General features: G+C 35.8%; 3 protein-coding genes across 10 annotated transcripts; 1 reads left to right on the top strand and 2 right to left on the bottom strand.

The window, feature by feature from the left end:
• Positions 1-222: 222 nt before the first annotated feature.
• Positions 223-7,569, bottom strand: LOC127108438 (cytidine deaminase 1). Its single transcript, XM_051045907.1, has 6 exons — positions 6,434-7,569; positions 1,597-2,129; positions 1,164-1,519; positions 925-983; positions 771-827; positions 223-673 (listed from the first exon to the last, which is right to left on the bottom strand). The coding sequence occupies exon 1, from the start codon at positions 7,511-7,513 to the stop codon at positions 6,611-6,613; it is 903 nt and encodes a 300-aa protein (XP_050901864.1). The 5' UTR covers positions 7,514-7,569; the 3' UTR covers positions 223-673; positions 771-827; positions 925-983; positions 1,164-1,519; positions 1,597-2,129; positions 6,434-6,610.
• Positions 223-26,611, bottom strand: LOC127108436 (vacuolar cation/proton exchanger 3). 8 transcript variants are annotated; one of them, XM_051045904.1, is made up of 18 exons: positions 26,463-26,611; positions 26,187-26,358; positions 25,876-25,965; positions 25,683-25,792; positions 25,270-25,602; positions 24,982-25,187; positions 24,852-24,880; positions 24,565-24,761; positions 24,277-24,489; positions 24,055-24,189; positions 23,686-23,802; positions 23,485-23,538; positions 1,597-2,129; positions 1,407-1,519; positions 1,164-1,315; positions 925-983; positions 771-827; positions 223-673 (listed from the first exon to the last, which is right to left on the bottom strand). In XM_051045904.1, the coding sequence occupies exons 2-13, from the start codon at positions 26,260-26,262 to the stop codon at positions 2,106-2,108; spliced, it is 1,584 nt and encodes a 527-aa protein (XP_050901861.1). In that variant the 5' UTR covers positions 26,263-26,358; positions 26,463-26,611; the 3' UTR covers positions 223-673; positions 771-827; positions 925-983; positions 1,164-1,315; positions 1,407-1,519; positions 1,597-2,105. The 8 variants fall into 8 exon arrangements, with proteins under 8 accessions (XP_050901861.1, XP_050901860.1, XP_050901859.1 ...); XM_051045903.1 differs by having other exon boundaries at positions 1,164-1,519; positions 1,597-1,748; positions 1,902-2,129; XM_051045902.1 differs by having other exon boundaries at positions 1,164-1,519; positions 1,597-1,748; positions 1,906-2,129.
• Positions 560-1,129, top strand: LOC127101874 (heat shock 70 kDa protein 14). Its single transcript, XM_051039307.1, has 2 exons — positions 560-691; positions 941-1,129. The coding sequence occupies exons 1-2, from the start codon at positions 560-562 to the stop codon at positions 1,127-1,129; spliced, it is 321 nt and encodes a 106-aa protein (XP_050895264.1).

Here is a 26,611-nt window from a genome sequence, read left to right as displayed (position 1 = left end):
CAAATTTTCAAAACTTTCATTCAATATATCCAATTCCATTCAATACAATTCAATGAACATTCATTACATAATCCCAAGCCACAGTTACATGTGGGATCCTATTACATAAACCATTTCAATTCACATGTTCAAAACCACTGCTCAATTCCAAAGTTACAAACAATTTCACACATATTACATAAACCATTCAAATTCATGGAGCTCTTTGTCTATTCAATCTCATTTTCCCAAATTTCCTGTAATTTGATTCCATACCATATTACATAAACCATTCAAATTTTCACTCACTTTCAATTACATATAATCTAACCATTTTACAAAAAACCACTCCAACAATGAAACATCCTAAGGTGGAGCAGCATGTCTAAGTGTTTTGACAGATGAAAATACTTCAAGGAGCTTTGAAAATCTTGAGTTAATAAGAAATGCTGGAGTAAAGTGCCCTTTATTGTGCAAAGAATTCATCATAGATGCTTGGCAACTCTACTATGATCAATCTAAAGGAGCAGATGCAGTCCTTCTAATTGCCGCTGTTTTACCTGATCTTGACATCAAGAACATGGTTAAAATATGCAAATTACTTGGATTGGCCGCCCTTGTTGAGATGCACGACGAGAGGGAATTTGACCGTATTCTTGGAGTAGAAAGTGTTGAGCTTATTGGCATCAACAACCTGCAAAATGATATTGCAGTAAGCCACCAATGAACCATAATCACCATCAAACCTACTCAAACTTCCATAGCATTCAGAAATCAACAACAAACCATACATCATGCAGTCAGCAAAGGAAAATTTTGGCTCACCATTCTCCAGCCATGTGCGCACCCTGCAAAACCAGAGCAAGAACTGTGAGTATACCTGCAAGATTACCACGGGATATCGAACCACATGACAAGAATAAATAACACCAGCATGACAGATACCTGCCTCATGCTACAGCTTGCCATGACAAATTCTCAAACTCACATTCCAAGTAAAAAACCTGAAAATGGTGGAAAAGAAAATATTAAAGTGAAAATTTGTTTGAATCTTCATGGGATTGTAACTGTTGATTCGGAAACTCTCTTCGGAGAGGAAGAAATTGAAGTTCCGGTTACCAAAGAATCAGCAGAGGAAGATTCAGAATAATAAGGAATTTGCGTATACGTAATTATTGTCATACCATAGTAAAGCTAATCTCCAAAGCCTTTGATCATGAGATTGTCGTGAGGGACCGCCATCGCTTTCATCACTTTAAGCATGATTCTTGTTCTTGCTTGGACTTTTGGTAGCAGAAGACCGCAAAACTGTATCAACATTTAATGTGAATGGCTCCTGTTGGTATAGAATGAGGGCAGCAGATCATGATATACTTCACAAGATACCAAATGCTGCAAGAATTCTAAATCGAGAGTGTAGTGAGGACCATCAAATTCGTTGCTCTAGAGAAGTTCCAGGTTCAATTTTAAAACGGCTAAGTTGGTAAGATGCGGTGCAAGTCCCGGACTCGAGGTCACAGGGAAACCCAATATCTTTCATCTGGTGCAAGAGGAAATATGAAAAATGTTAAGTGCTTTTCTAAAGAAGGATGAAAAGAAAGACTAGAAAGTTGTTACCTGCTCAATCTGTATGGAAGTTCCCCATAAAACCATCCTGCATTGGACCATCATCAATGCCACAACAGACCTTGCAACATGCAACATCAATAATCTTGCTGCAATAAACCAGTGCAACCTGCAATCAACATGCTTGCAACCTCATCCACAACCTGCAACAAACAATAAAGAACATGGCACCAACAGCAACTTGTAGCAGAAAACTCATAGCAGTCCCAAAAAAAAAAGATTACAATCATTTCTAAATTCCATCTACATTTTTTAACACAATACAAATAAGAGCTCCCTCTTTTAACAAAACTCACTTACTCACGGCGGGTTCGCAATGTCCAAATCGCAATTCGACCCATGATTCACAAAACCGCATCTTGACCATCAAGTCTACAAACAGCCATGTTTTCCAAGTGTAAGTCGTAGTTTCCGCTCATGCTAACATCAACCTTCAAGTCACCTGAAATTCCCAGCAACACGGGCTGCATTCGAACCAAGACTTATGCAGCTAGTCATCGTCACCCGCAGACATAGATGTAAACCTGCAAAACGTATCAAAAGTGTAAGCAAGACAAACACACACAAGGGCCAACCAGCCACTATTTTTGAATCAGAAGAGCAGGCTTTGCAACTGTCTGAAATTGAACATTTAGATGCAAAGTTAGCACAAGAAGTTGGAATTGAAGGTGTTCCTGATTTTTGAGGAAGCACTGGTGGAAGCAACCTACAGCATGCCATGAGTAAAACCAAACGCAAATTGTAACAAAAAATAGAAAGCAAGAAGAACAGAATGAGAGCCACGTAAAAAACCAAAGTTACTCATGAACGCTCCAAATTTCACTGCAGTAAAACATGAAGCGATTAGCAAAGCGTTAAAATTCAAGAAATAATCCCAAAATGGAATGGAGACAAAAGTTCAGAGGAAAAGCACAGGCTCAGATTACCGTTTCCAAATCTAGCATCAAACAAGACGATCCGATTCTGAGCACCGAAAGAACTTCGCAGAGTTACTTCTTGGATCACCAAAGACCAAATTGAAACCCTAATTTATTGGACATAAAAGGAGAGAAGAGAGTCAGAGGAGGGGACGAAAAATTGAGAGGCAGACAAAACACCACAAAAACCCTAATCCCAAAATCAAAGCAAAACCAGTATTTGAAGAGGCGAAGGGAGAAGATTCAAGCATTACCTGAGCCGTCGTCGTCGCCGAAGGTGAGCTTTTATTTGAGTCTCTTTGGAAACCATGGATTTGTGCATTTGTGGGTGAGGATAGTATCATGAGAGTTGAGGGTGAAAGCGGGATTGAGAGAAGGGAGATTGAGAGGACGCGAGGACGATGAGGGAGGAGAGCGATTGAGAGCGGTGAGCGATTGAGGGACAGGTTGAGAGCGAGATTGAGGGAGCGCTTGAGAGAAACAGAAGTTGTTGAGAGAGGGAGTGACAAAATCTGTTATTGTTGCTCCCGTTTTTGTTTTTCTTTTATTTATTTTAAGCAAAACAAACCTTTAAGATATTAGAAAACCATTTAAGAATCTAATACGTTTAGTATTCCTCTGCTTTTTTTTTATTATTATTAAATGGTGTATAGTATTTAATTGCTTTTTGATTCCCAATCCATTAGCCTCTAGAACCCAACAGCCAAGCGGCTGGGTTTAATTTCTTGTTTTTTTCTTGGTAGTCCAACAGACTTTTTTAATCTTAGTTTTTATTTTTAATTCTAATTTTTAATCCATTCTGGTTTACTTATCCGAATTAGCATTAAAATAATAACTAATCATAAATGTCCTAGTGGAGAGAGGGCAATTTCATGGTCTTTAGTGGAGCGGGTTCGATACTTGGGGATAGCCAATTTTTGTGTTTATATTTGTTATGTTTATTATTTTATTTAATTTCTTTTTCTATATAGTACCTTGCTATTTATTTTAATTTTAGGTTATTAACACCCATTTCTATACCCTTGTAAGTCGATTGCTTTTTAAGCATCGCCATTAACCTCACATAGCTTACTCTTGGGCTTTCTTACAATGAGTCAGTTCTCTTGCACTTACACTCATACATTGCATTATTTGTTGTTTGGGCCCGATTTAATTATTTCATGATTTTGAATCCCCATTTGACAAAATGTACCCCACTCCCCCGATGTGTAATAATTTTGTACTGTTTTATTTCTTTATTTGTTTGACTGTTTAGTTAGATACTAACACAAGAATAAAATCAACCATTTTCAAAAGATCAAAAAATAATGACTCGATCCAACGTCGAGTATTTTCTCAATAAACAAATCAATTCATTTCTCCCTCCTATTCTATTCCATTTCTTTCAAACTTTCATCAAACGCTTGATTCAACGTCAAGCCAGTTTTCTTAATAAAAACTCAAAAAATATTAATTCATAGTTAAGACCTTTTCAATAAGATGGAAGTGAAACGTGGTGTATACCGCGCACTCCTGAGATTAAGATTCGAGACGTATGCCTCCCCTATCTTAGCTCTCGCCATCATCCAAATTTATCCACTTTGTTTTCTCTCAAACACTCATTCAAATTTCTCTTAAACGTCCATCAATACTTGATCTAGTGTCAAGTCATTTTTCACAACAAAACTCAAAATACCTAATTCTTATTTAACACTTTTTCAATAAAGGTGGAAATGGAACATGGTGTATACCGTGCACTCCTGAGATTAAGATTCGAGACGTATGTCTCGCCTATCTTAGCTCTCGCCATCGTCTAAAATTGTCAATACGGTTTCTTCAAACCCTTTCTCAATCAAACCTAAAATACCTAATCTTTATTAAACACTTTTGCTAATAAAGATGGAAATGAAACGTGGTGTATACCGCGCACTCCTGAGACTAGGATTCGAGATGTATATCTCGCTCATCCAAGTTCTCGCCATCACTCAAAATACATCCAACCAATCAAATTCTTTTCTCGCCGCCGTGCGATTAATAAAAATTTTTTTTTCATAAACGAAAGATATATTGTCTTAAGGTGATGCAAAACAATGTTTCAGCCACGATTGTTGAGTAGAGATAAATGACGCTTTTCCGAATGTAGATTTATAAATCTGTTCGATGTGTGGTATGCGTCCACTCCTCATCTGTTTTGGGTAAAACAATGTTTTCGTCGATTGATACAGTATAGCTTTTGCTAAAATCGACCAACAAACAAACATTTTCTACCCAGAACTACGTAAGCCTTGATTTCTCTTTTGAGATACGTAGGAGCAGGATTTTTAAATCTTGTCAGGCCCACTAATAAAAAACTTAGGTTTAGTCCTTCGTCAAAAAAATCCAAAAACATTCTCTTCTCATCCTTTCTTTCTTTCCCACCTAATAATTCGAAAAGCCTAATATTTCAACTAACACTAACGCACACAACTAACCTAATGGTTCCCGTTGAGTACAACGGACGTGAAGGGTACTAATACCTTCCCCTTGCGTAATCGACTCCCGAACCCTGATATTGGTTGCGATGACCATATCTTATCCTTTCTTTTAGGGGTTTTATCGATATTTTCCCTTTCCCATTTTGGGAATAAATAAAGTTCGGTGGCGACTCTGTTCAGTCCATCATTGCGAGCGTGCGATCGCGCTTCGCTTTGAAGTCGTATCCCCATTTTTCGAGGTGCGACAGAACGTCTATTTTTACATAAGTTCGCTTAGCATTAATCAGACCAACCTTCTAAACAAAACGCTCACCAAGACCTTGAAGAAGATTCCAAAAGTGATAGATGGGCTCATGCCAATCTCAAATGGGATCGGCATTGCCTGCCATTAAGGGACGGGGGGATAACTTCCTCAGTTGAAGCCAAATTAGCCCTAAATTTCAGTGCGACCTACTGATTCAACAATGACTCGGATAACCACTTTAATAAGAGGCCTTAAAACATTTAGACAAGACAATTAATGACAAGTTAATGGAAATGATGACCATATGACAATGTCATTAAATGAAAATAAACTGATATAATCTCTCACTCGAGAAGAAAGAGACCCGATATAAATAGACGAGCATGCAACGAGGAAAGAAAGATATTCACAAAACACAAAAATGAGATTTTATTGATCCATTACTAATAGTGTAATGCTAGAATGACACCAAAAATTACAACATTGTATCTATATATGGTTAGATATACATTTTTTTAAAATAATTTTTTGTTTGCCTTAGTTTTTGTGTCAATGTTTAAATACTTTGAAATGAATATAATGTAGTAAAATTGAGTGTCAACATAGCACAATTCTTACTAATAAGGTCAAAGATAGTCTACTTTTTATAAGTAGAAATACAAATTAATTTTTTTATATTATTCAACTATTTAATCAATTGAATATAAAATTAAACTATAGTTGTATTTGAATGGCCAGAATTGGATGAAGCGGAATAATATTCTATTGTTTTGATGATTTAAAATCAGATGGGGCGTAGAGAAATAAAGTGATATGAACTCAATTTCATTCCATTAGACCCTAAATAATATGCCTCCAATTTGAGTGAATTGAACGACTTATCTCTTTTTTGTCATAAAATTTCCAAATATTAGAATAAAATATTCATTTTGCTCCCCCTTCATTTCCCTGCATTTTCACTCCAATCCACTCGTTTCATTCCCCCCCCCCCTGCATTTTCACTCCATTCCACTCCTTTCATTTTATGATATCCAACCGATAAAAAGAAAATGATAATTATTTGCTTGGAATCTAAGTATAAACACAATAATACACAAAATGAATCATTAAACTATGATTATAACAAAATAAAAAATACAGAGAGAATGTTTGAATCTTCTTGTAAATGTGAATACTTCGTTAATAAAAGTGAAGACGTAGATAATAATATGTACCTCTTGTTGTAAATGTTTGAATCTTGAGTTTTGACTCACCCTAGTGAACTCCATTACCCATCTTGTTTAAACTTTCTTTCAAACAAAGCAAAACATCAAAGACAGAACAAACAACAAGGTATCATCATTCATAATCATGATTCTTTTTCTGTCTTTTTTTTTCTTCCATTGCTACAATCAAATCGAAGACTGATGATCAACGTAACAGAGAAAAGTCTGCAACTCACACTTAGGAGAAATAGCTTCCATCAATAACCTAACAGTCCCCTCTTGTTTCACCACAGCTCCATTCTTCTCCACCAACACGGCACCCACTATCTCATCATACTCACCTCCACCGCCGGCAATAAACGCCACCACCGCAGCCTGAAGAGGACCCAAACTAGGATTAAACGCCGCCGATTCAACATAAGAACCTTTATAGATTTTTCCATTACAATCAACAATCGCCACCCCAGATGGTGAATTACTGTAAGGAGCGTGTGATTTATTCGCTGCCTCCAAAGCTGCAATCTTTAACTTCATATCTATAGTGTCACCGTTGCAAACGCCATTGGGTAGTTTCTGTGTTGGTAATGGAAGCAGTGTTAACCCGTTGTTACGTGGCTCCAAGAAAAGAGGAGTTTGTTGAGAGAGAAGATCGTGTGGACCGAATCTGTATGGGAGAAACCGAGACAGCGGAGTGGGTTTCGGGTCGGGTTCCGAGGTTACGATGATTTGAATGTCGGGTGCTCCGCGGAGTTCTTGGAGAAACTGTCGGCAGTGGCCACAGGGTGCGGCGGAGACGGCGAAGGACTGGAGATTTGGCTCATTGTTGAGAGAGAGATTTGTGAGGAGAAACTGTTCGGCGTGGATGGAGTGATGAAGAGGGAGACCTGGGAATTCGACGTTGACTCCGATATAGATCCGACCCGATTGTGATGTTCCGACAGCGGCGACACGGAAGTTGGAGATGGGTGGGCGGGCGAGGGATTGGGCGGAGTTGATGAGGGAAGGGAGGAGTTCGGTGAGAGTGAGGGATGAAGCTTCCGCCATGGATTTGGATTTGGTGGGTTCGATTGTGAATCCGGGTCGATCCATTTTGGTATCAATGGGATATGGGAGAGAGAGTAGTTTCACAACTATGAAACTTTATAGGTATATTAAGTTGTTAATTTGTTACTATATAGGGTTAATTACTACATTTATTATTTATAAATTAAAACATATTTTTTTATATTTACTATACAGTAAACATCAACAAATACTTAATAAATTTAAAAACAAATTTTTGTTTATAATAGCTAACAAGGTTGTATATTTAATCATTTTAATAAAGTTTATCCTTTCAATTACATTTTTCCACCTACTATATTTAAGTTTAAGATTTATTTAAGGAATCTAGTTTAATTCTACTTTAACCAATAAATATATAATTGTGTTATAGTGGTAGGTGGTTAAAAAGTTTACTAATTAAAATGGTATGATAAATTTTTAAAAACAACATTTTCTTTCGTTTCTAATGGAAAATGGACAAACATCTTTAACCACTCTTAAATATCCAATAAACTATGTCATGTGGTGTTTGCCACATGTAAGAATAAATATAAGCCAATGAACATGAATGCATTTGCATTTTTTTTATTTAAATATTCATGTTTTTTAATAAAAATTCTCAAATAGCTATCTTTTCTAATTAATTTTCAAAATATTTGTCTATCAAATAAAAAAATTGTGTTGCAAAGGACTAGCCAAGTCAATTGTCGACAAAATTGAAAAAGTAAAAGAAGTAGTCAATTGAATTGGCGAAATATACTAATCATATAAGTATTTGTCAATTAAATTGAATCATTTGTGTTTTAGATTTTTTTTTAGTATAAATAGGTGTGTTTTCCATCATTTATTTCTCTAAGATTTCCATCATTTTTTTGTATCTCTTCAGAGTCAAAGTATGTTGAGTCCAAAATTTGATGATGTCACACACCAAATCTTCAGAATCAAAACCTGTTAGTAAAAGCTACTCACTAAATAAAACCATTAGGGTACAAAATTATTCTCTAAGAAACAATGCATTATTATCATCAAAACTAAAGACCAAATGCATAACCAAATTTTGTTCTTACAATCTCCCCATTTTTGATGATGACAAAACCATGTATTTTGATGAACAATTTTTACTTGGTTTAATCACATAAAAACATCAGAGTGAGGTTTGTAAGTTCCCCTTGAATTTTATACTATTAAAATTATTTTTTCATCTTATAGTTTCATAGTTAGGTTTGCAAGTTCCCCCTGGATTTAAGACTTAAAATAATCTTAACACATATAAAGTATCTCAATCAGCATGAAAGAAATAACTTCCCAGAATGTAGAAACCTGGTTACTATGAAAGAAATAACTTCCCAGATTGCAGAAGCTTGGTTACAGAAGTATTTCAATTCTGAAATGACTTTACTTTGATTATCAAAAAGTCTGGTTATCAGCCTTATATCAGAGCATGATTTTTCAGAACTTGTATATGTTTAGTTGTTATCAGAACTTGTATGCGCCTGGTTCAGAACTTTGCCTCGTTTAGAACTTGTATACACCTGGTTCACTTGAACTGGGTTCAGAACTTGTATATGCTTGGTTAACTTGAACTTAAATTTGATTGGTTAAAGTATTCAGCTTGGTTATGTCTTTTGGTAAGTGTCTTAACTCCTAAAAAGCTTGGTTAACTTGAAACAGGATGAACTTATTCAAAGTTCCCAAAAAAGTTACCAATGTTAGAAATAATGTTAAAGACATGTTTGGGTGTCAAAGTCAAAATTAGGTATATCAAAATGAATCACTTTTCTCCCCCTTTGTCATCAATCAAAAAGAAAGAATAAAGACAAAGTAAAAATAAAACAAAATTTTCATTTCATTAAAAAAGCAGAGGTACATAATCAGAAATGATAAAGACTGAAACTAAGAAAGAAACAAGGTTTTAAAAACACAAGGGTTTTAAGAAGGGGGTGGTAGTCTTGATAAGATAGCATGAAACATCCATTCAATCTTGGTGTTTATTCCAGCTTAAGCCTTGAACACCTCATCCTGCTTGTCCAACCTTTCTCTGACCGCAGTATTCTCAGCCTTGAGATCTTCTAATTTTTTTAGAATGACTTCTTCAAAAAACATACTCTTTTGTACTCCAAATACACTTCCAACCTCAAAAGTCTTATCAGAAGTAGCAAGAGTCAGTTGTTCAAGTTGAGAAGGAGGGATCACTTCTGGTGCATGAAGAAGAAGTGTTGGAGGAACCTTCTGAAGCAAAGGTTCAACAATACCAGAGAATCTGGGATGTAAGTTCCTTTGAGCATCCCTCGAGCACAAAATCTCTAACTCTCTAGAGCTGAAGTCAATCCATCTTCTGAAGTTGTTACATATAGTACACACTTCATAGAGGTTTGCATTATAAGTGAAAATTCAGTGAGAATGTTTAATCTGGAAACAACCTCACTTTTAAACTGCAGTAACAATTCATCCAGAGGAGTAGGACAGATGTTGGTTTGAAAGGGTATTTGGTCATATTAGAAATGAGGTGTTCTGTCAGGGATGGCATTCATCTCAATATCTGACTCAAAATCAGAATCATTAGATTCTTCAATGACAGAGTGAGAGTCAGAATCATGAGGTTCATAGTGAGTGGTGATTTGTGGTTGTTCATTAGAAGGAATTTTTGAAGGGGGTTTTCTGGTTGACTGAGTTGGGATAAAATGGAGAGTGAATGACAATCTTATTTCCTATAACAAACGAAGTAAGCTAGAAAAATGAAGTCTTGGCATGAATCCAAAATTCTCTAACAAGATGAAATAAAACTAGACCTTGAAGACGGTCAAAATACTTCTCCCAACCTTGAAATTTCACAGCACTAAAAAATCAAATCCATTATCTTTCAAGTTGTCAAACTTAACCAAGAGTTCACAGAGAACTTCCAAATCATTTATAGGAGTAGTTAAAGGAGCTTGGGAGTTTCATAAGGTTGCTCAGTGAACACGTGTTGAGCAGATCCTGAAGCATATTTTTACGAACTGGTTTGGAGGAGATGAGGAGTTTGTTGTTATTGTTGTGATGAAGAAGAACTACGAACGTTTCTTTGAGAAGTTGCAACACGTTGTTATTGAGCTTGTTCTTATTGAGAAAATTGTTATTGAGAAGCCATTGTTGATGAAGAATAAGGGTTTTAGGTTGCAAAGAGTTTTTAGGCTTAGAAGAGAGAAAGTGTATGAAGTGAATGTAGCGAAAGTGTGTGAAGTGAATGAAGTGGGTTTATATAAGGGTTTTGCAATCATGAATAAAATCTTGAATATTGCAAAAATTATGGCAAGGGGTAAAGCGTGAAGATTTTACCTAATCCCAAGAAATTTATTCACCCAATATGTCACTCAGCAGTTTAGAAACAATTTTGTTTTCTAAGACAGTTGTCTTTAAAACTATTCCACTAACCAAGACTGATTGACAACTATTTAATGCAAAAATTGTTCAATATCCAGAAGACAAAACGTTTAACCAAACACGTTCTGACTGGATACTTCTAAACTTATGAAACCTTCTCACTTCAGAAGACTTAAATGTTCAGAGTCAAAATATCTCAAAGTCTCATTAAACCATTTTGAGAAATTAAACATTATGAGATAATCATCTTTTTCATTCTGGACATAAATCCATTTTTAAATTCTTCATAATGAAAACAAACATATCTTCAGCAAGGGGTTTTGTAAAGATATCAGCCCATTGATGGTCTATATCAATAAATTTTAAGATTAAAATTCCCTTATGAACATAGTCATGTATAAAGTGATGTTTAATCTCAATATGTTTAGCTCTAGAATGCAAAATGGGATTCTTAGGTAAACAAATAGCATAAGTATTATCATAAAGAGTAGAAATGTTACTCTCATATATCTGAAAATATTCTAGTTGACTTTTCATCCAGAGAATCCAAGTGCTGCATCCAGAAGCTGCAATGTATCCAACTTCAGTAGTTGATAGTGCGATGGTTGATTGTCTCTTGCTGGACCATGAAATCAAGTTGTCTTCCAGAAACTGACAACTTTCATAAGTGCTTTTTCTTTCAAGTCTGTCTCTAGCGTAATCAGCATCATAATAACCTACTAGCTTTAACTCTTTCGATTTTCTATAACACAAGCCAAGGCTAATAGTACCTTTCAGATACCTAAAGATCCTCTTAACAATTGTTAAGTGGAAGTCTCTAGGATCTGATTGGAAGCAAGCATACAAATAGATACTAAACAAAATGTTAGGTCTAAAAGAGTTAAGTATAAGAGAACCAATCATTCCTCTGTATACCTTTTGCTCTACCTTTGCACTTACCTCATCTTTCTCAAGGATACATGTATGATGCATATGAGTCTTTGATATCTTGTATTGTGACATGTCAAACTTCTTCAAAAGTTCTTTAGTGTATTTACTTTAATGGATGTATATTCCTTCTAGACTTTGATTAATCTTAATTCCCAAAAAGAACTTGAGTTCTCCCATCAGACTCATCTCAAATTTTTCCTGCATAGACTTAGCAAATTCCTTGCACAAAACATCATTAGCAGGACCAAGTATGATATCATCTACATAGATTTTAACAACAAGGATATCATTTTTTGAATGTTTTATAAAACAAAGTTGTGTCAACCTTCCCTCTGGTGAAATCATTTTCTAAAAGAAAATTACTTAGTCTTTCATACCATGCTCTAAGAGCTTATTTCAGACCATATAATGATTTCTTAAGTTTGACAACAAAATCTGGATTTTTATGATTTTCAAAACCATGAGGTTGGTGTACATACACTTCTTCAGTTGTGTAACCATTCAAAAATGCAATCTTAATATCCATCTGATAGATGATGTTATGATTTACATCAATGGAAGTTAAGAGATGAATAGACTCTAATCTGGAAACTAGTGCAAAGGTTTTAGTATAGTCAATCCTTTCTTGCTGACTATAGCCTTGTGCAACCAGTCTGACCTTGTTTCTTACTACCTCTTCTTGTTTGTTCAACTTGTTTCTGAATACCCAATTTTTTCCAATGACATGAGTTCCTTTGGGTCATGGAACAAGATCCCATGCATCATTTTTGGAGAATTGGTTGAGTTCTTCTTCCATAGCCAGAATCCACTATGTGTTCAGAAGAGCTTCATCAACTGATGTAGGCTCTATCAGGGACACCAAACCCAAAAGCGTCTCTTCAGAAGGGTTGAATGAGGATATGGTTTTGACTGGTTCAAATTTATCTCCCATAATCAATTTTTTCAGAATGTGGAGATCTTTGTATGTGCATCCCCAAAGGAGTCTGAACTTCAACAGCTTCTTGTTGAGTAGCTTTAGGGTCTTTTGACTCGACATATTTTGCTTCTGAAGTTTTACCTTCAGAACCTGAATATGCGATCTCCAGATCTGCAAATTTTTCAACTAGCTTTGACTTTTTAGAGTCAAGCTTATCATCGAATCTGAAATGGATTGATTCCTCAATAATTTGTGTCTTAGTGTTATATACTCTATAGCCTCTTGAGCTTTCAGAGTATCCTAACATGATGCACTTATGTGCCTTAGAATCAAACTTGTTCAGATTGTCCTTAGTGTTCAACATATAACAAGAACATAAAAAAGGATGAAAATATGAAATGTTGGGCTTCTGATTCTTCCGTAATTCATAGGAAGTCTTACCCAGAATAAATCCTATAGAGATCATGTTCTAAATGTAACACAATGTGTTGACTACCTCTACCCATAAGTTCTTAGCCACATTAGTCTCATTAATCATGGTTCTGACCATTTCTTGTAGAGTCTTATTCTTCATCTTTACAACTCCACTTTTTTGTGGAGTTCTAGGGTAGGAGAAATAATGGAAAATTCCACTTTCATCAAAAAAAATTCAAAATCTTTGTTTTCAAATTCTTCATCATGATCACTTCTGACTTTAACAATTCTAAGATCCTTCTCATTTTGCACTTGAGAGCAGAAGGTAGAAAATACAGAATGTGATTCATCCTTGTGTCTTAAGAATTTCACCCATGTCCATCTTCTATAATCATCAATAATGACTAGTCCATACTTCTTACCATTGACATAAGCAATTTTCCCTGGTCCAAACAAGTCAATATGCATAAGTTCCAATGGTCTTGAGGTAGAAGCAATATTTTCAGCTTTGAAAGGAGTTCCAATGTGCAGACATCAGTATTATTAATCTACAATTCACATGGTTTAACCTGGCGTGTTCATTTTATTTTTCGACTCCTTTTTTATCGCATTTTGATCAGCTTAAGCCTTTTCAACCGGTCATTTTTTACTGCAAAATTTGATCAAAACTTGTCTGTTTTACAGAGGTTTATGTTGTGCTGATCATTTTAGTGCATTCATTTTTATTTTTCGAGCATTTTTATACCCGATTTTTATTTATTTTGAGTCTTTTTATTTTTATTTTTTTTAGTCAAAATAATCTTTAGAATTAACTAGAATTATTTACGTGGTTAGTTTGATTTTTTATGGGGCGTTGTCTATTTTAATTTAATTAACAAAGATTTCTTTTCATAATTCAAATGATAATAAGAGAATAAAAGAAATTGCTAAAAAATAAGGAATAGTAAGGAAGCTCCCACATTTCGGTGACAACCGGCAGCGCCCAAGAGGGGACTTCTTGACTCCTATAAATCCTACGTGTGGCCCACTAATCCACAACCACTCAACATGATCCTCATTTGGTAGGGGAGAAGATTGTCTCCATTGGAATATGGTTCAGTGAAATCTGAACCACACACTAAAAAACAAAAATATAAGAAAATGAAAAAATAATAATTTTTAAGGGTGGGATCTTCAACTGCTCTCTCTCCGGTGATATTTACACGGGAGACCATCTGTGCCCATTTGGTAGATATGGATAAAAAACAAAAGAAGCAATGAGGGGAAAGTAACTTTTCAACTCATCTCTCTCTCTGTGTTACTTTTCTCCACTCACCTCATGATATCCCCAATCTCTATCCTCTCCAATTAAAATTGAACATGTGTTCCAGCTCATATCTCTCTCTCACGTCATTGAGAGAAGAAGAAACCCTTCCTCATGTTATAAAATAATTATGAGAACTCTCTCCTTAAAAAACTCTCAATACTCTTTTTCACCCTTCCACTTGAAAAACAACCTACAACAACATCTTCTTCCATTAAAACCTCTACCTTAGCACATTAAGAACCACCACCCAAAATACTCGTCCCTTTCCATTCCTCAACACAACAAATATCCAAACTCTCATCCATCTCCGGCGACCAAGCTACCCCATCAAACAACAAACTCCCACCGCTGGAATATTTTTTCTCCATCCATGTTCGTTCTCTAAACTCCACCATGTGACCCACTATCAACAACAAAAACCTACCGCCATACATCCCCTTCTCTTTTCTCTCCGCCTTCATGTGAGTAACAAAAAACTCCTCCATCTCCGGCGACTAAGTTGCAACCTCACCCTTTGGAACAACTCAAAGCATCTACTCTTCCACTAACCTTCTCAACCACTGATCCACTTCATTACTAACTGAAACTCTCATCTTCGAACCAAAAAACCACCATCTCCTTCTCTAACAACCATACACAACAAACCGTTAAAATCCATCTGCTTAACTCCGGCACCGATCCACAATAACTACCACATTAATATCCATCAAAATACACCACCCATCTCTTTCCACGACAAGTTCTATACACATCCCACACAACCACAATCTCCAACCAACATTTTGTGCGCACCAATAAAACCATTGAAACCGCAACAAACCTCCATGAAAACACCACCACGACGACATCATACAAAACCACAACAACCTCACTACTACAATCCAAAAACAAATGTCGTTTTTCTCCTTTATAAGCATCCACATTAACATTCCTTCAGTAACAACGACCGCACTAATTTCGAGCCTCCACCGCTAACAGTTAGATTTCATTTTTTCTGAATTTTCATGTTTGGGCTCCTACTGAGTTTCACATTTTGTTTATGAAGTTATCACATAAATGTTTTGCGTACAACTTTTTTTAAAATGGCCAAGCTATTATTATTTTTTACTATTTATTATTTCATTCTTGTTTGTTTATTCTAGAAAATTTTACTTTATACCGGTACATTTATCCATGTACTCCTACATTTTGTAAAAAGTATCAATTTTATCCTTATATTTTTATCTAATTTATTATTTTTTTTAAAATATTTTTAAAATTTTATTTTGCGTATCGGAAGAGTTTGCAAAAGAATTTCGGTAGTATTTTTTAACTTCTTTTGTGTGTACCGGAAGACTTTGCAAAAATGTTCCGGTCCACAAAAATTGACTACCGAAACTATTTTGTAAAGTCTTCCGGTATAAAAAAAATTAAAAAAATACTTGAAAAATGAGTACCGAAACTCTTTTGCAAAATCTTCTGGTACACAAAAAGTTGACTACCGGGACTCTTTTGCAAAGTTTTCCGGTACACAAAAAACTATTTAAAAAATGCTTGAAAAATGACTACCGGAACTCATTTGCAAAGTCTTCCATTACACAAAAATTGACTATCATAACTCTTTTCTAAAGTCTTCCGGTGCATAAAAATTGACTACCGGAACTCTTTTGCAAAGTCTTCTAGTACACAAAAAAATATTTTTAAAAATGTTTGAAAAATGACTACCGGAATTCTTTTGCAAAGTCTTTCGGTACACACAATTAACTATCGGAACTCTTTTGCAAAGTCTTTCGGTATACAAAAAAATATTTAAAAAATGCTTGAAAAATGACTACCAGAATTCTGTTGTAAAATCTTCCGGTACACACAAAAAATTTTAAAAAAATTTAAAAAAAATAATAAATTAGTTAAAAATATATAAGGATAAAATTAGTATTTTTAAAAATGTTTGAAAAATGACTACTGGAATTCTTTTGCAAAGTCTTTCGGTACACAAAAATTAACTATCGGAACTCTTTTGCAAAATCTTTTGGTATACAAAAAATATTTAAAAAATGCTTGAAAAATGACTACCGGAACTCTGTTGTAAAATCTTCCGGTACACACAAAAAAAATTAAAAAAAATTAAAATAAAATAATAAATTAGTTAAAAATATATAAGGATAAAATTTAGTATTTTTATAAAATATAGGGGTGTAGGGATAAATGTAGGGATATGAGGTAAAATTTTCTTTATTCTATTTTTTTATAGTTATATATGGTAAAATTGAGTTTGATGATATTTTGTTGTTGGGCTTGAGTCTAGGCTTCTTGATTAAGCCCATTTGACTTTTTTCATTTACACTCCGGTTTCACTTTTGTACCTCTTATGCTATAAATCATTTGTTTACTTTTGTAAATATTTTGTTTTGTTACTATTGTGATTATTTCGATTATGTTTTTGGGACAAATTATTCACATATATGTTGGATTGGTTATTTGAGAATTGTTGATGTTTATTTTCAATGTAAACCATAAACAATGTGAATATTTTGGGTGAACGTTATTTTATTTTATTTTTATTGCATTGTAAATTCGGAGCATATATTTGATTTTGCTTTTGAACATGTTTGAACGCATAAATTTTATTCACTGGCCTCTTATAGAGTGATTCCTACATGAATTACTTTACGATTGCTTAATATAACGCTAAATTCAGTTTGCTTTTGATTTCAGTTGGTTTCTGGTCCCATGACTTTCTCTTGCGCCTTCTTACAATGAGATCTTTTATTTACATATACTTGTTTAATGGCCTTGTATCTTAAATCACCTCTTTTTGGATTGCGTTGTTATCTTAGTTAAGTTTTAACTCAAGATTAAAATCAACCGTTTTCTCAAATAGAACAAAATAAACGCTCGATCCAACGTCAAGTGATTTTCCCAAATCAAAACCATTTTCACTTCCCAACTTCTCAACCATTTTCAATAAGCAAAATCCTTGGTCCAACACCAAGCAGATCTTTTTTCAAATCATTTCATCCTGTTTCAATTCAACGCGAATAAAAACCTCGATCAACATCGAGTGCCTTTTCCCAATTCAAAGTCAAAACACTTAATCATAACTCACACACAATTTTAAAGGATGAAAAGGGAGATGGTTTAGAGTCTTCGATTCCTCTCCTCGATTGCTTGGATACGAGTCCTCTTACTCGACCATTCGAGTAATCATCGTCCATTAAAAAACTTCTAATCTGATTCGTCTCAAACCACTTTATCAATCAAACTCATTTTCGTAATAAGTTAGATAAAAAAAGAGGTGGTCTAGAGTCTTTTATTCCCTTCCACGAGCACTTGGATATGAGTTACCTTAGTCAACCATTCGAGTACTCGTTGTCCAATAAAAATACATTAACAATATCCAAATCCTTTCGCAATTAAGGATGAAAAGGGATATGGTATAGAGCTTTCGATTCCTCTCCTAGATTGTTTGGATATGAGTTCCCTTACTCAACTATTCGAGCCATCGTCATACAACAAAACAATCAACACATCAAACCTATATTTTCTCGCCCCCGTGCGATCAAAACCAATCAAACCTCTTTTTCTCGCCCCCGTGCGATCGGAACCTTTTTTCACAAAGAACATTGTTTAGTCTGTTCTATTATGAATATAAATTAGCGTTTAAGCCTCCACCGCGAGTAAATAAGCCAATGTTAACCGTTAGAATGCAACCTAAACATTTGTTACTAAAATCAATCAACCAACACTCATTTTCTACCAAGAACAATGTAGCTTTGAGTTCCCCATCGCACCTGGGGATACGTAGGAGGAAGATTCAACGTCACGTCAAGCATTATAACAAAAACACCAAAATAATATTTTGTCTTGCACAGAACTATGTAACTTTGAATTCCTCATCGCATCTGAGGATACGTAGCAGGAAGACTCAAAGTCTTGTTAAGCACCCTAATAAAAACATTTTTGTGACCCTTTTTCTTTTCTTTTAAACTCTTCTATCATTTAAAGAAAATAATTAAGAATAGCTAACATTCAATCACAAATTTAACTTAAAGGTTCCTTTTGAGTACAACGGACGTGAGGGGTGTTATTACTTTCCCTTTGCGTAATCGACTCCCGAACCCGAATTTGGTTGTGACGACCATGTTCTTTTTCTTTTAAATGATTTTATCGATATTTTATCTTTCCTCTTTTGGAATAAATAAAGTTCGGTGGCGACTCTATTCAAACTATTTTTTCCGCGACTTCGTGAAGGATTATATTTTTCGAGATGCGACAGGTGCTATGGTGAAGGATATGAAGTCCTTGAAAAAGAATGAGACATGAGATCTTATTCAGCTTCCACGAGGAAAGAGAGTTATTGGTTGCAAGTGGGTGTACAAGAAAAAACCAACAGTAACAGAAAAAGAAAGGGAAAAGTTCAAGGCTCGCCTAGTTTTAAAGGGGTATTCACAGCGGAAGGGGATTGATTATGATGAGATTTTCAGTTTGTTCGTTAGAAACACTTATATCAAAGCAGTATTGGCCCTGCTAGCCAACAAGAATATGCATTTATAGAAATGGATGTGAAAACAACTTTCCTCCATGATAATCTTGTAGATGTTTGATTGGCTGCATTTTATGTTAAAACACTAACTGGAGTCTAATGTCTTGACTGATGTCATGACATGCTTTGTAGATGTTTGATTGGCTGCATGTTGTGCTAAAACACTAACTGTACTCTGATGTCTTGACTGATGTCATGACATACTTGAGTAGTATGCTGCAGGTTTAGCTAATACAGGATTTACTGAATGTCAACCTGGATAGTATGACATTCATCCCTGACAGCAGATACTGAGGTATAGAATAACTGGTTGGCTGTTATAACTCAGTATGTAGTTCAGTCTGTTTATCAAGGGAATAACAAACCTGGCATAAGGCCTACTGTCTGAATGTCAAACTGGATGTTGTGACATTCATCAGTGACAGCATATACTGAATAATAAGCAGGTTGGTTTTTCTGCTTCAGTTCAGTATTTAATTCAGTCTGTTCTTCAGGAGGATAACAAACCTGGCATAAGGCCCATTGTGAAAATGTCAAACTGGATGTCTTGACATTTATACTGTAAGCTGATACTGAAGTATAGACTGGTTGGTCTTTTACAGTACAACATTTAGCACAGTCTGTTTTCAGGAAAATAACAGACTTAGCATATGGTCTATGTTCTGGACGTCAAACTGAATGTTGTGACATTCATTCCTGACAACATATGCTAAATTGTAGGATGGTTAGTTTTTCTGTTTCAGGATTTTTCTCAGGCTATTCTTCAGGAATCCAACAGCTGATCTAAAATCCAGGAAACTAACAACTGAGCTACAATTAAGGAACCTAACAAATAGCCTATTTGTTAGCACCCTAATATGTGGAAATTAGGTTAACTTGCTTAACCTTAATTTTAGGAGCGCCTGTGTATAAAACTGAATTAGTTAATTCTGTTATGTGTTAACTGATTTAATATTCTGTGATTAGTTAGAATCCTATGTGACATTATTTGTGGAGGTCTTGAAGACTCAATCAGAATAAACAGTTTCTAAATATGGAGATATTTTAGGAACTAAATATGGAGATATTTTAGAAACTAAATATGAAGATATTTTAGGAACTAAATATGGAGATATTTTAGGAACTAAATATGGAGATATTTTAGGAACTAAAAGATTGAAGACCTTGATTGTAGCAGAAACTTTCTGCTGGCTTTGTAACAACAAAGGAGAAGTTTGCTGCGATTTCTGAAGGCCCAAATCCAGTTGGGTGCTTAGGTTATAAATAGCATAGTGTAACCTAGGTTTTGCAAGCCTCAAGAGAATGTAAAATTAGGGGTGTGTGAGGTAAACCTCCCAACCTGTGGGAAGGTTATCATGTGTGTCTCAGTGCTCAAAGCTGAGATTAGTTGTAACTCAAAGCCTGTAGGTAAGAGTTTGTTATGGTCTTGAACGAAGCTGTGAAGCAAGTTCAAGTTGTTTAGCATTACATTGTATTTATAGTGATAGGAATGGAAACTCGAGGTTTCTATCTAGGAGTTCCTAGGTATAGATTGCATTGGGTAGGGATTAAGTGAAGAGTTGTAAACGGGGGAGTTTAACTCTGAATTAATACTGCTGATAGTGGAGCTTCTTCCTGGCTTGGTATGCCCCCAGAGTAGGTGATGTTGCACCGAACTGGGTTAACAATTACTTGTGTTTTTACCTTCTGCACGTTATAATTCTATCTGTTATAAAATAAGGTCAACCTATAATGCTGTAACAGGTGATGTTCAAATCAATGGTGAGACATCATGCTGTTAACTGTGCAGGCTCAACAGAAGTAAGTGCTATGTTTGATCTCTGTTGTTTCGTTGTACCAGATGGACAGAACTGGGTGTTCTTCCATTCTATGGTGATATAGTAGCAGATGTCGTGACATCTGTGAATGTGTGCTTATCAGTACTGGGTTTTAATTTGTATAACTGTCTTGCTGTATTAGTAACAATGTTGGATTAGATGTCATTACTTGGAGTAGAACATCTGAACTATGACTACACCAGAATTTCAATTGGTATCAGAGCAGGCATCCTGTTCTGTTTCTGGATGAGATCCATGGGTGATACTTTATGGTATCTTGCAAGGAGTTATGTTAGTACTGATGTTGGAACCTGTGGAAGGTTCTGTGATTTCCCTGAATGGTCCCTTGAAGTAGGTGGATGGACTATTCATGACAGGAACTGTGTGTACCTGTCTCAGGAGGTTGGCAATTGGCCTTTGTGTGGGACAGTTGTGCTAGTATTGAATCATATTCAAACTTGGTATGTTCTTCGAGGCTGATCTGGTGAAGTGTGTGTTCATAAGTTGAGTTGTATTATGATTTCCGCTGCATAATACCTGGCAAAACTCAAACTCTGATGTAGTTTCCCCTCATGTGGATGAAAGGCTGCTGTATTCAAGATTTCATCATAATCTACTGAAGATGTCAAAGATACTTGAGTCTCCTCAAGTCCACTCATCATGACGTTCTCACTTCAGGATGGTAAGAATCACCTGATCACTGATTCTTTTACTCTCTTGGGTAGTGTATATGAAGACCTTGAAGACTTTCAAGGAGGGTTTGTTCCAAGGAGGTGGAACTAATGTTCTATGGGATGTTAGAACATGTTGTTCAACAAGTATGCAGCTGCTGGTTGAAGAGCAGATGTTTTTAGGTGTCAAACAAAGGGATACTTTTGTTTGGAACCTACTCCTGACCTGGAAGAGGAGACATCTGTGTGTGCTAAGTTGACAAGGGTAGGGTCAACTGTGTGTATGCTCAAGAAGGTCACTGTTAGAAGTCTGATCTCTAGAAGTGGAGTTGGTTGAGATGTGACATTGTGCAATTTCCTGCCGATTGTCTTATTCCTGTAGATTGATCAGGGTTGGATAGTTGTTCCCTGAAGTACTATGTTGTGTTGGAAGACAAGTCCTCTGGATGTTAGAAGTCAATAATGGGGTAACCTGATTTCTATTTCATTTAAGAGGATTGGGACCATGAATCTTGTTATTCAAACACCACGCTCAGAAGTGGCAGTTCTTTCAAGGAGTGAGAATATGAAGATTCAGAGGTTGGTTGAGGTAGTGTTCTCTGGCAATGCATATCTACTGTTGACTGGTGTTTTTTTTGTACTTATGGTCAGCTGGAGTCTGATTGGTGTGATTGGAGTATGTATATGTATAACTCATAGAGTTAGGTGCCACTGGTAGGGATGGTGTATGTCATGTTGAGACATTTGTGTACAATGCATGGATATTGGTGTGGAGTTTCCATGATTGTTAAATTGAGGGGGAGTTTTGGTTAACCTCCTCACGTTTGGTCAGCCTAGGGTCTGGTTGGTTGTTGACCTGTGTCACATGGATTTTAGGTGTTGTGTGACACATTTGCAAGGAAGGATTCATCTCTCTCATTCCTAAGGGTGAATCTAATCTGGGAAGATTCTCAAAACTGTTGAGGTGCTCGCAAGCAGAAGATGTTGACACAAGAAGAGTATTTTCAAAGTATTCTTATGGTGGAAGTATCTGAAAGGATAATTGGGAAAAGATTTAAGATCAATGTCTACTTGTGCCAAGTACAAGTATTTAATTGATTATCCTTGGAGCTCAAGATAATTGATGTTCTTAAAGATGTTGGAACATCTCTTCTTCAAGACCCTGTGCAGAATCACAAGAAGGATAGTACATTGGTTTATGATCTATCTCTTTGGTGGAAGCAAAAGCATATGACCTCTGAAAAGGTTTCCTGGCAAGAAACATGTTCAGCCTTGGTGTGTACAAGAAGAAGAAGACATCATAGTCTTGATGGTGGCTACTTGGATCAATTTATTTCTGATCTAGGTAAGGAAGTGCATTGGCTAATGCACACTGTGGAGTTAAGAATAAGTGGCATCATTCTTGACATCATGGAAACAGCCTTGCTTTAGGAAGTGGAATCACTACAACAAACAAGACCTTAGACAGCGCTTTTTTTAGCCTTAGACAGCGCTTTAAAGCGCTGTCTAAACCTCCGCTGCTAAAGGTTTAGACAGCGCTTTTTTAAATCTTAAAAGCGCTGTCTAAGCCCCCCCCCCCCCCCTTAGACAACGCTTTGGTCAAAAGCGCTTTATAAGACCCTCTTATTTTAAATTTTTTAGGTATACCTTAGACAGCGCTTTTGAAAAGCGCTGTCTAAGCCCCACCCCCTTAGACAGCGCTTTGGCCAAAAGCGCTTTCTAAGACCCTCCTATTTTAATTTTTTTAGGTATACCTTAGACAGCGCTTTTCAAAAGGCGCTGTCTAAGCCCCCCCCTTAGACAGCGCTTTTGCCTAAAGCGCTTTCTAATCCCCCCCTTAGACAGCGCTTTTTACAAAAGCGCTGTCTAAGGTATACGAAAATTTTTGAAGCTTTTGTTTTAATATTACACAAGTTTTTATTATTATTCAAATATAGAAAATTATATAAAAATAATTTTAAATTGCGGTCCACAACGATAAATATAACTCCCGTGTAAAAGATGTTAAGGTCACCGCATAACCGACGCTGTTTCAACCGCAATCTTTATAAATATAAAAGTTGAGAGTATGTTTATTTACCACAAACATGGCAATTTGAGTGGAAGAGCCCAATGCAACACCTAAGGAAATGTCCTGCAATCATGAAATCAGTTTAGCTTCACTAGAATAATTTTTTTTTCTTTCAATTCAACAACTTTATAGCTTGGAAAATATGAATTTAATCATATCTTAGATGAAAGGATTAAGCATAGAATTGATTATAAGTCTGTAAATTCTCACCAGCTTGTTCTTGAAAGCAAAAATGATTGCTCCTGCATGTTCAGCCGCATTGCCAACTATCGGAAGCAAGATTATGCTGAGAAAGCTCACAGATAAACCCCATGAATCTGATGCATCCTGTTAAGAATCGTTTATAAGCTATTTTCATATAACCTATAAGCTGTTATTATAAGCTATTCTGAAGAGTTTATGAAAATAAGTTGAAACATTACTATAAGCTCTATCAAACTGTCTTACAAGTACTTATATCAGTAGATATAATCAATTCAAACAAATCCATAGTACATAACTGCTTATATAATAAACACTTATTCAACAAGTGCTTAATTGAGCTTTCAAAATTAGATCTAAACAATTTAGTTGAATTACCTCAATTGTATCCACCACATATTCAGACAACAAAGCAATGAACACAGTCATTCCAGCCAACCAAGCAAATCCACTCCAGAATCCAATCACAGCCTCTTCTTCCGCTCCATTGTTCTCACCTTCCCCTTCCCCTTCCTGTTCAACAAAGTGCATAACAAATCACAATCGCAACAATTTTAACAATTCAACATTCTCATATACACCTCAATCAAGAAAACATACATCTTCCGCTTCAAATAATTGCCTATGCGTCCATAACTGAAAGATCAAGTAAGCAAAATACGCAACCAGCATAACAATGCTAGAAGCTCTCGACAAATACAGCGAAGGCTCTACGGTGAGTTCAGCCGAAGCAGCGCTGTACGTGAATAGCAACGGAAGCAAATGGCATAACAACGCCAATAGCAACATCAGCGAGTTCACATCCGCTTGTCTCTGCAAAATTATCAACATTAAAAATTCCCGTAATATAAAACAAAAAAACTTCGAAATTGATTTTTAAAGACTTACTCTGTCATATTTCTGCTCCTCTCCAATATTCGCAATTCCACCGCAAAGTAGAGAAGTTCCGAGAACAAGAAGAAGATTCGAAAGCACGGAACCTAAGAGAGAATACTTCACAACAGCAATTTTGTTGGTGGTAAGAGCAAATATTGCAATAATAAGTTCAGTTACATTCCCACATGTTGCATTAAGAAGTCCTCCAACTGTAACATTACACATTATATATAAAACTTTCAATTAGTTCCAATAATCAAACAGTAACTAAATTAGTACTAATGAAGAGTTTTATATACCTGTTGGACCAGTGAAAATGGCAATTTGTCTGCAACATTCACCAAAACATAGAAATTTAAACAAGAATTAGCAATTAATTAGTACTAATCAAACAGTTAAAGATGCAATGAAGTTGATTAGATTCCTTACTCTGTGAGAAAGCTCACACGTTCAGCGAGTGGAGTGAGGCCAAGTAAGCTCAATATGAAAATTATGGAAGGGTTGGCAACTAACTCAACTGCTATAGTTAGCCTCTTAAGTTGTTCGGTTGAAAGACCGTTCACGCCAGGCAAACCAACCAAAGAGTTTCTCAATGGATTGAGCTCCACTAGTTCCATTACTTCCTCAATGAACATCTACAACCATTTATCAGATATCTCGATTAATGAATCAAGTATAAAAGAAAATCGCAAAGTGTCCCAAGCTTTAAATACGAACCTTTCTTGTATTGTAATCAACTTCGGCTGGTAAGCGAAGCCATGCCGAGTAGAGCAATGACTCATGGACAGTAACATGAGGAGAATGGATGTCATTTTGCTCACAATAACCAGAGATTCGAGCAAACGTTTCTTGTTTTTTAGGGTAGCCAGAAATTTTGATGCTCCCGTCGATATAACCACCGGTTTTCCTACCAGCCAAAACATCCATTAAAGTAGTTTTTCCAGCTCCACTAACTCCCATCAACGCTGTGAGAACACCAGGCCTAAATGCACCACTAACACCCTTCAAAAGCACCAACCTATCCTCCATTACTCCTTGAATCTTCATTTCCTGCCAAATAGAATCTCAAGAGTCAAGGTTCAGAAAGAACCAAATCTTAAATTTTTTAACAAACTTTGAAATTTTCTTACCTGTGGCATGTCGACAGAATACACAACTTCGTCGAAGGTTATCGAATGTGGTTCGAAAGGAAGAACCATTCCTCTTTTCTGTCTGCGGCTAGAGGATTCTTCTGAACTTGCTGCATAACAATTGCAAGTTTGTTAAGGTTCTAAAGACATTATGAGTTGCGTTTTCACGAGTGGTATGATAACAATAGATCACCTATACGCGGTAATTCAACTTCTTGGTGTGTGCCATTTGTTGTGCTGTCTTCTGATTCTTCATTTATAGTTGCTTGTGCCTTATCAAATGCTGTAAAAATCATTCATCTTTGTTAATGAAATATTTTCACTAATATAAGAAATTTAAATAACCAAATATGAGGTTAGAGGATTCTCCAGTAACCCCAAATCCACCAGCTTTTGATATCCTCTGCATCATAATATCATCGCCAACGAAATCGAAAGAAACATTAATATGGAGTTCCATTATATGATAAAATGAAGCTTGTAAATTATGTTATTTAAACTCACTTCTGGACATAATGAAGCCACCTAATGTAAGAAGTGTGAGAAGTGCAAAGGACCCGAACGTGTTGGCGACAATCATATTTCTACCGAGTGCTGCAATAGCGCGAAATAGTCCAGAAGCCACTTGGTTTATCAATAGTAGCAGAAGATACTGCTTTAATAATCTGCACGAAAGCTGCATAATTTTCAACTCATTAAAGTTTTGTTTGGATAAACAATTTAATTAAGTGCTTCTTGGATAAGTGCTTGTTATATTACTAGTTCTCATTTTCGCAATACCTTGAGTACATAATCAGTTACCACACTTTCCTGTTGGCCTCCAGTTGATACTGCCTGTATATCCAAAGTCAATTTAATGTCATTCCTCCGACATAAGCTTCCGCCTCAACAGTTAGCCGCTCGTATCGAACTTCGATTGTCGGAACCTC

The sequence above is a fragment of the Lathyrus oleraceus genome, chromosome 7 (genome assembly GCF_024323335.1).
Source record: "Lathyrus oleraceus cultivar Zhongwan6 chromosome 7, CAAS_Psat_ZW6_1.0, whole genome shotgun sequence".
In the NCBI taxonomy this organism is placed as follows: Eukaryota; Viridiplantae; Streptophyta; class Magnoliopsida; order Fabales; family Fabaceae; genus Lathyrus; species Lathyrus oleraceus.
The sequence above is the reverse complement of the archived record's forward strand: the minus strand, read 5'-3'. Positions and strand labels throughout refer to the sequence as shown.

Excerpts from the sequence above, each read along its gene's own strand:
- LOC127101874 (XM_051039307.1), top strand. The coding sequence starts at position 560 with ATGGTTAAAATATGCAAATTACTTGGATTGGCCGCCCTTGTTGAGATG. Across the intron at positions 692-940 it reads ACCTGCAAAATGATATTGCA|CTTGCCATGACAAATTCTCA; the intron begins GTAAGCCACCAA and ends CTCATGCTACAG.
- LOC127108438 (XM_051045907.1), bottom strand. The coding sequence starts at position 7,513 with ATGGATCGACCCGGATTCACAATCGAACCCACCAAATCCAAATCCATG.
- LOC127108436 (XM_051045899.1), bottom strand. The coding sequence starts at position 26,262 with ATGATTGTCGCCAACACGTTCGGGTCCTTTGCACTTCTCACACTTCTT. Across the intron at positions 24,881-24,981 it reads CGTGTGAGCTTTCTCACAGA|ACAAATTGCCATTTTCACTG; the intron begins GTAAGGAATCTA and ends TGAATGTTGCAG. Across the intron at positions 23,803-24,054 it reads ATGTGGTGGATACAATTGAG|GATGCATCAGATTCATGGGG; the intron begins GTAATTCAACTA and ends GATTCTTAACAG.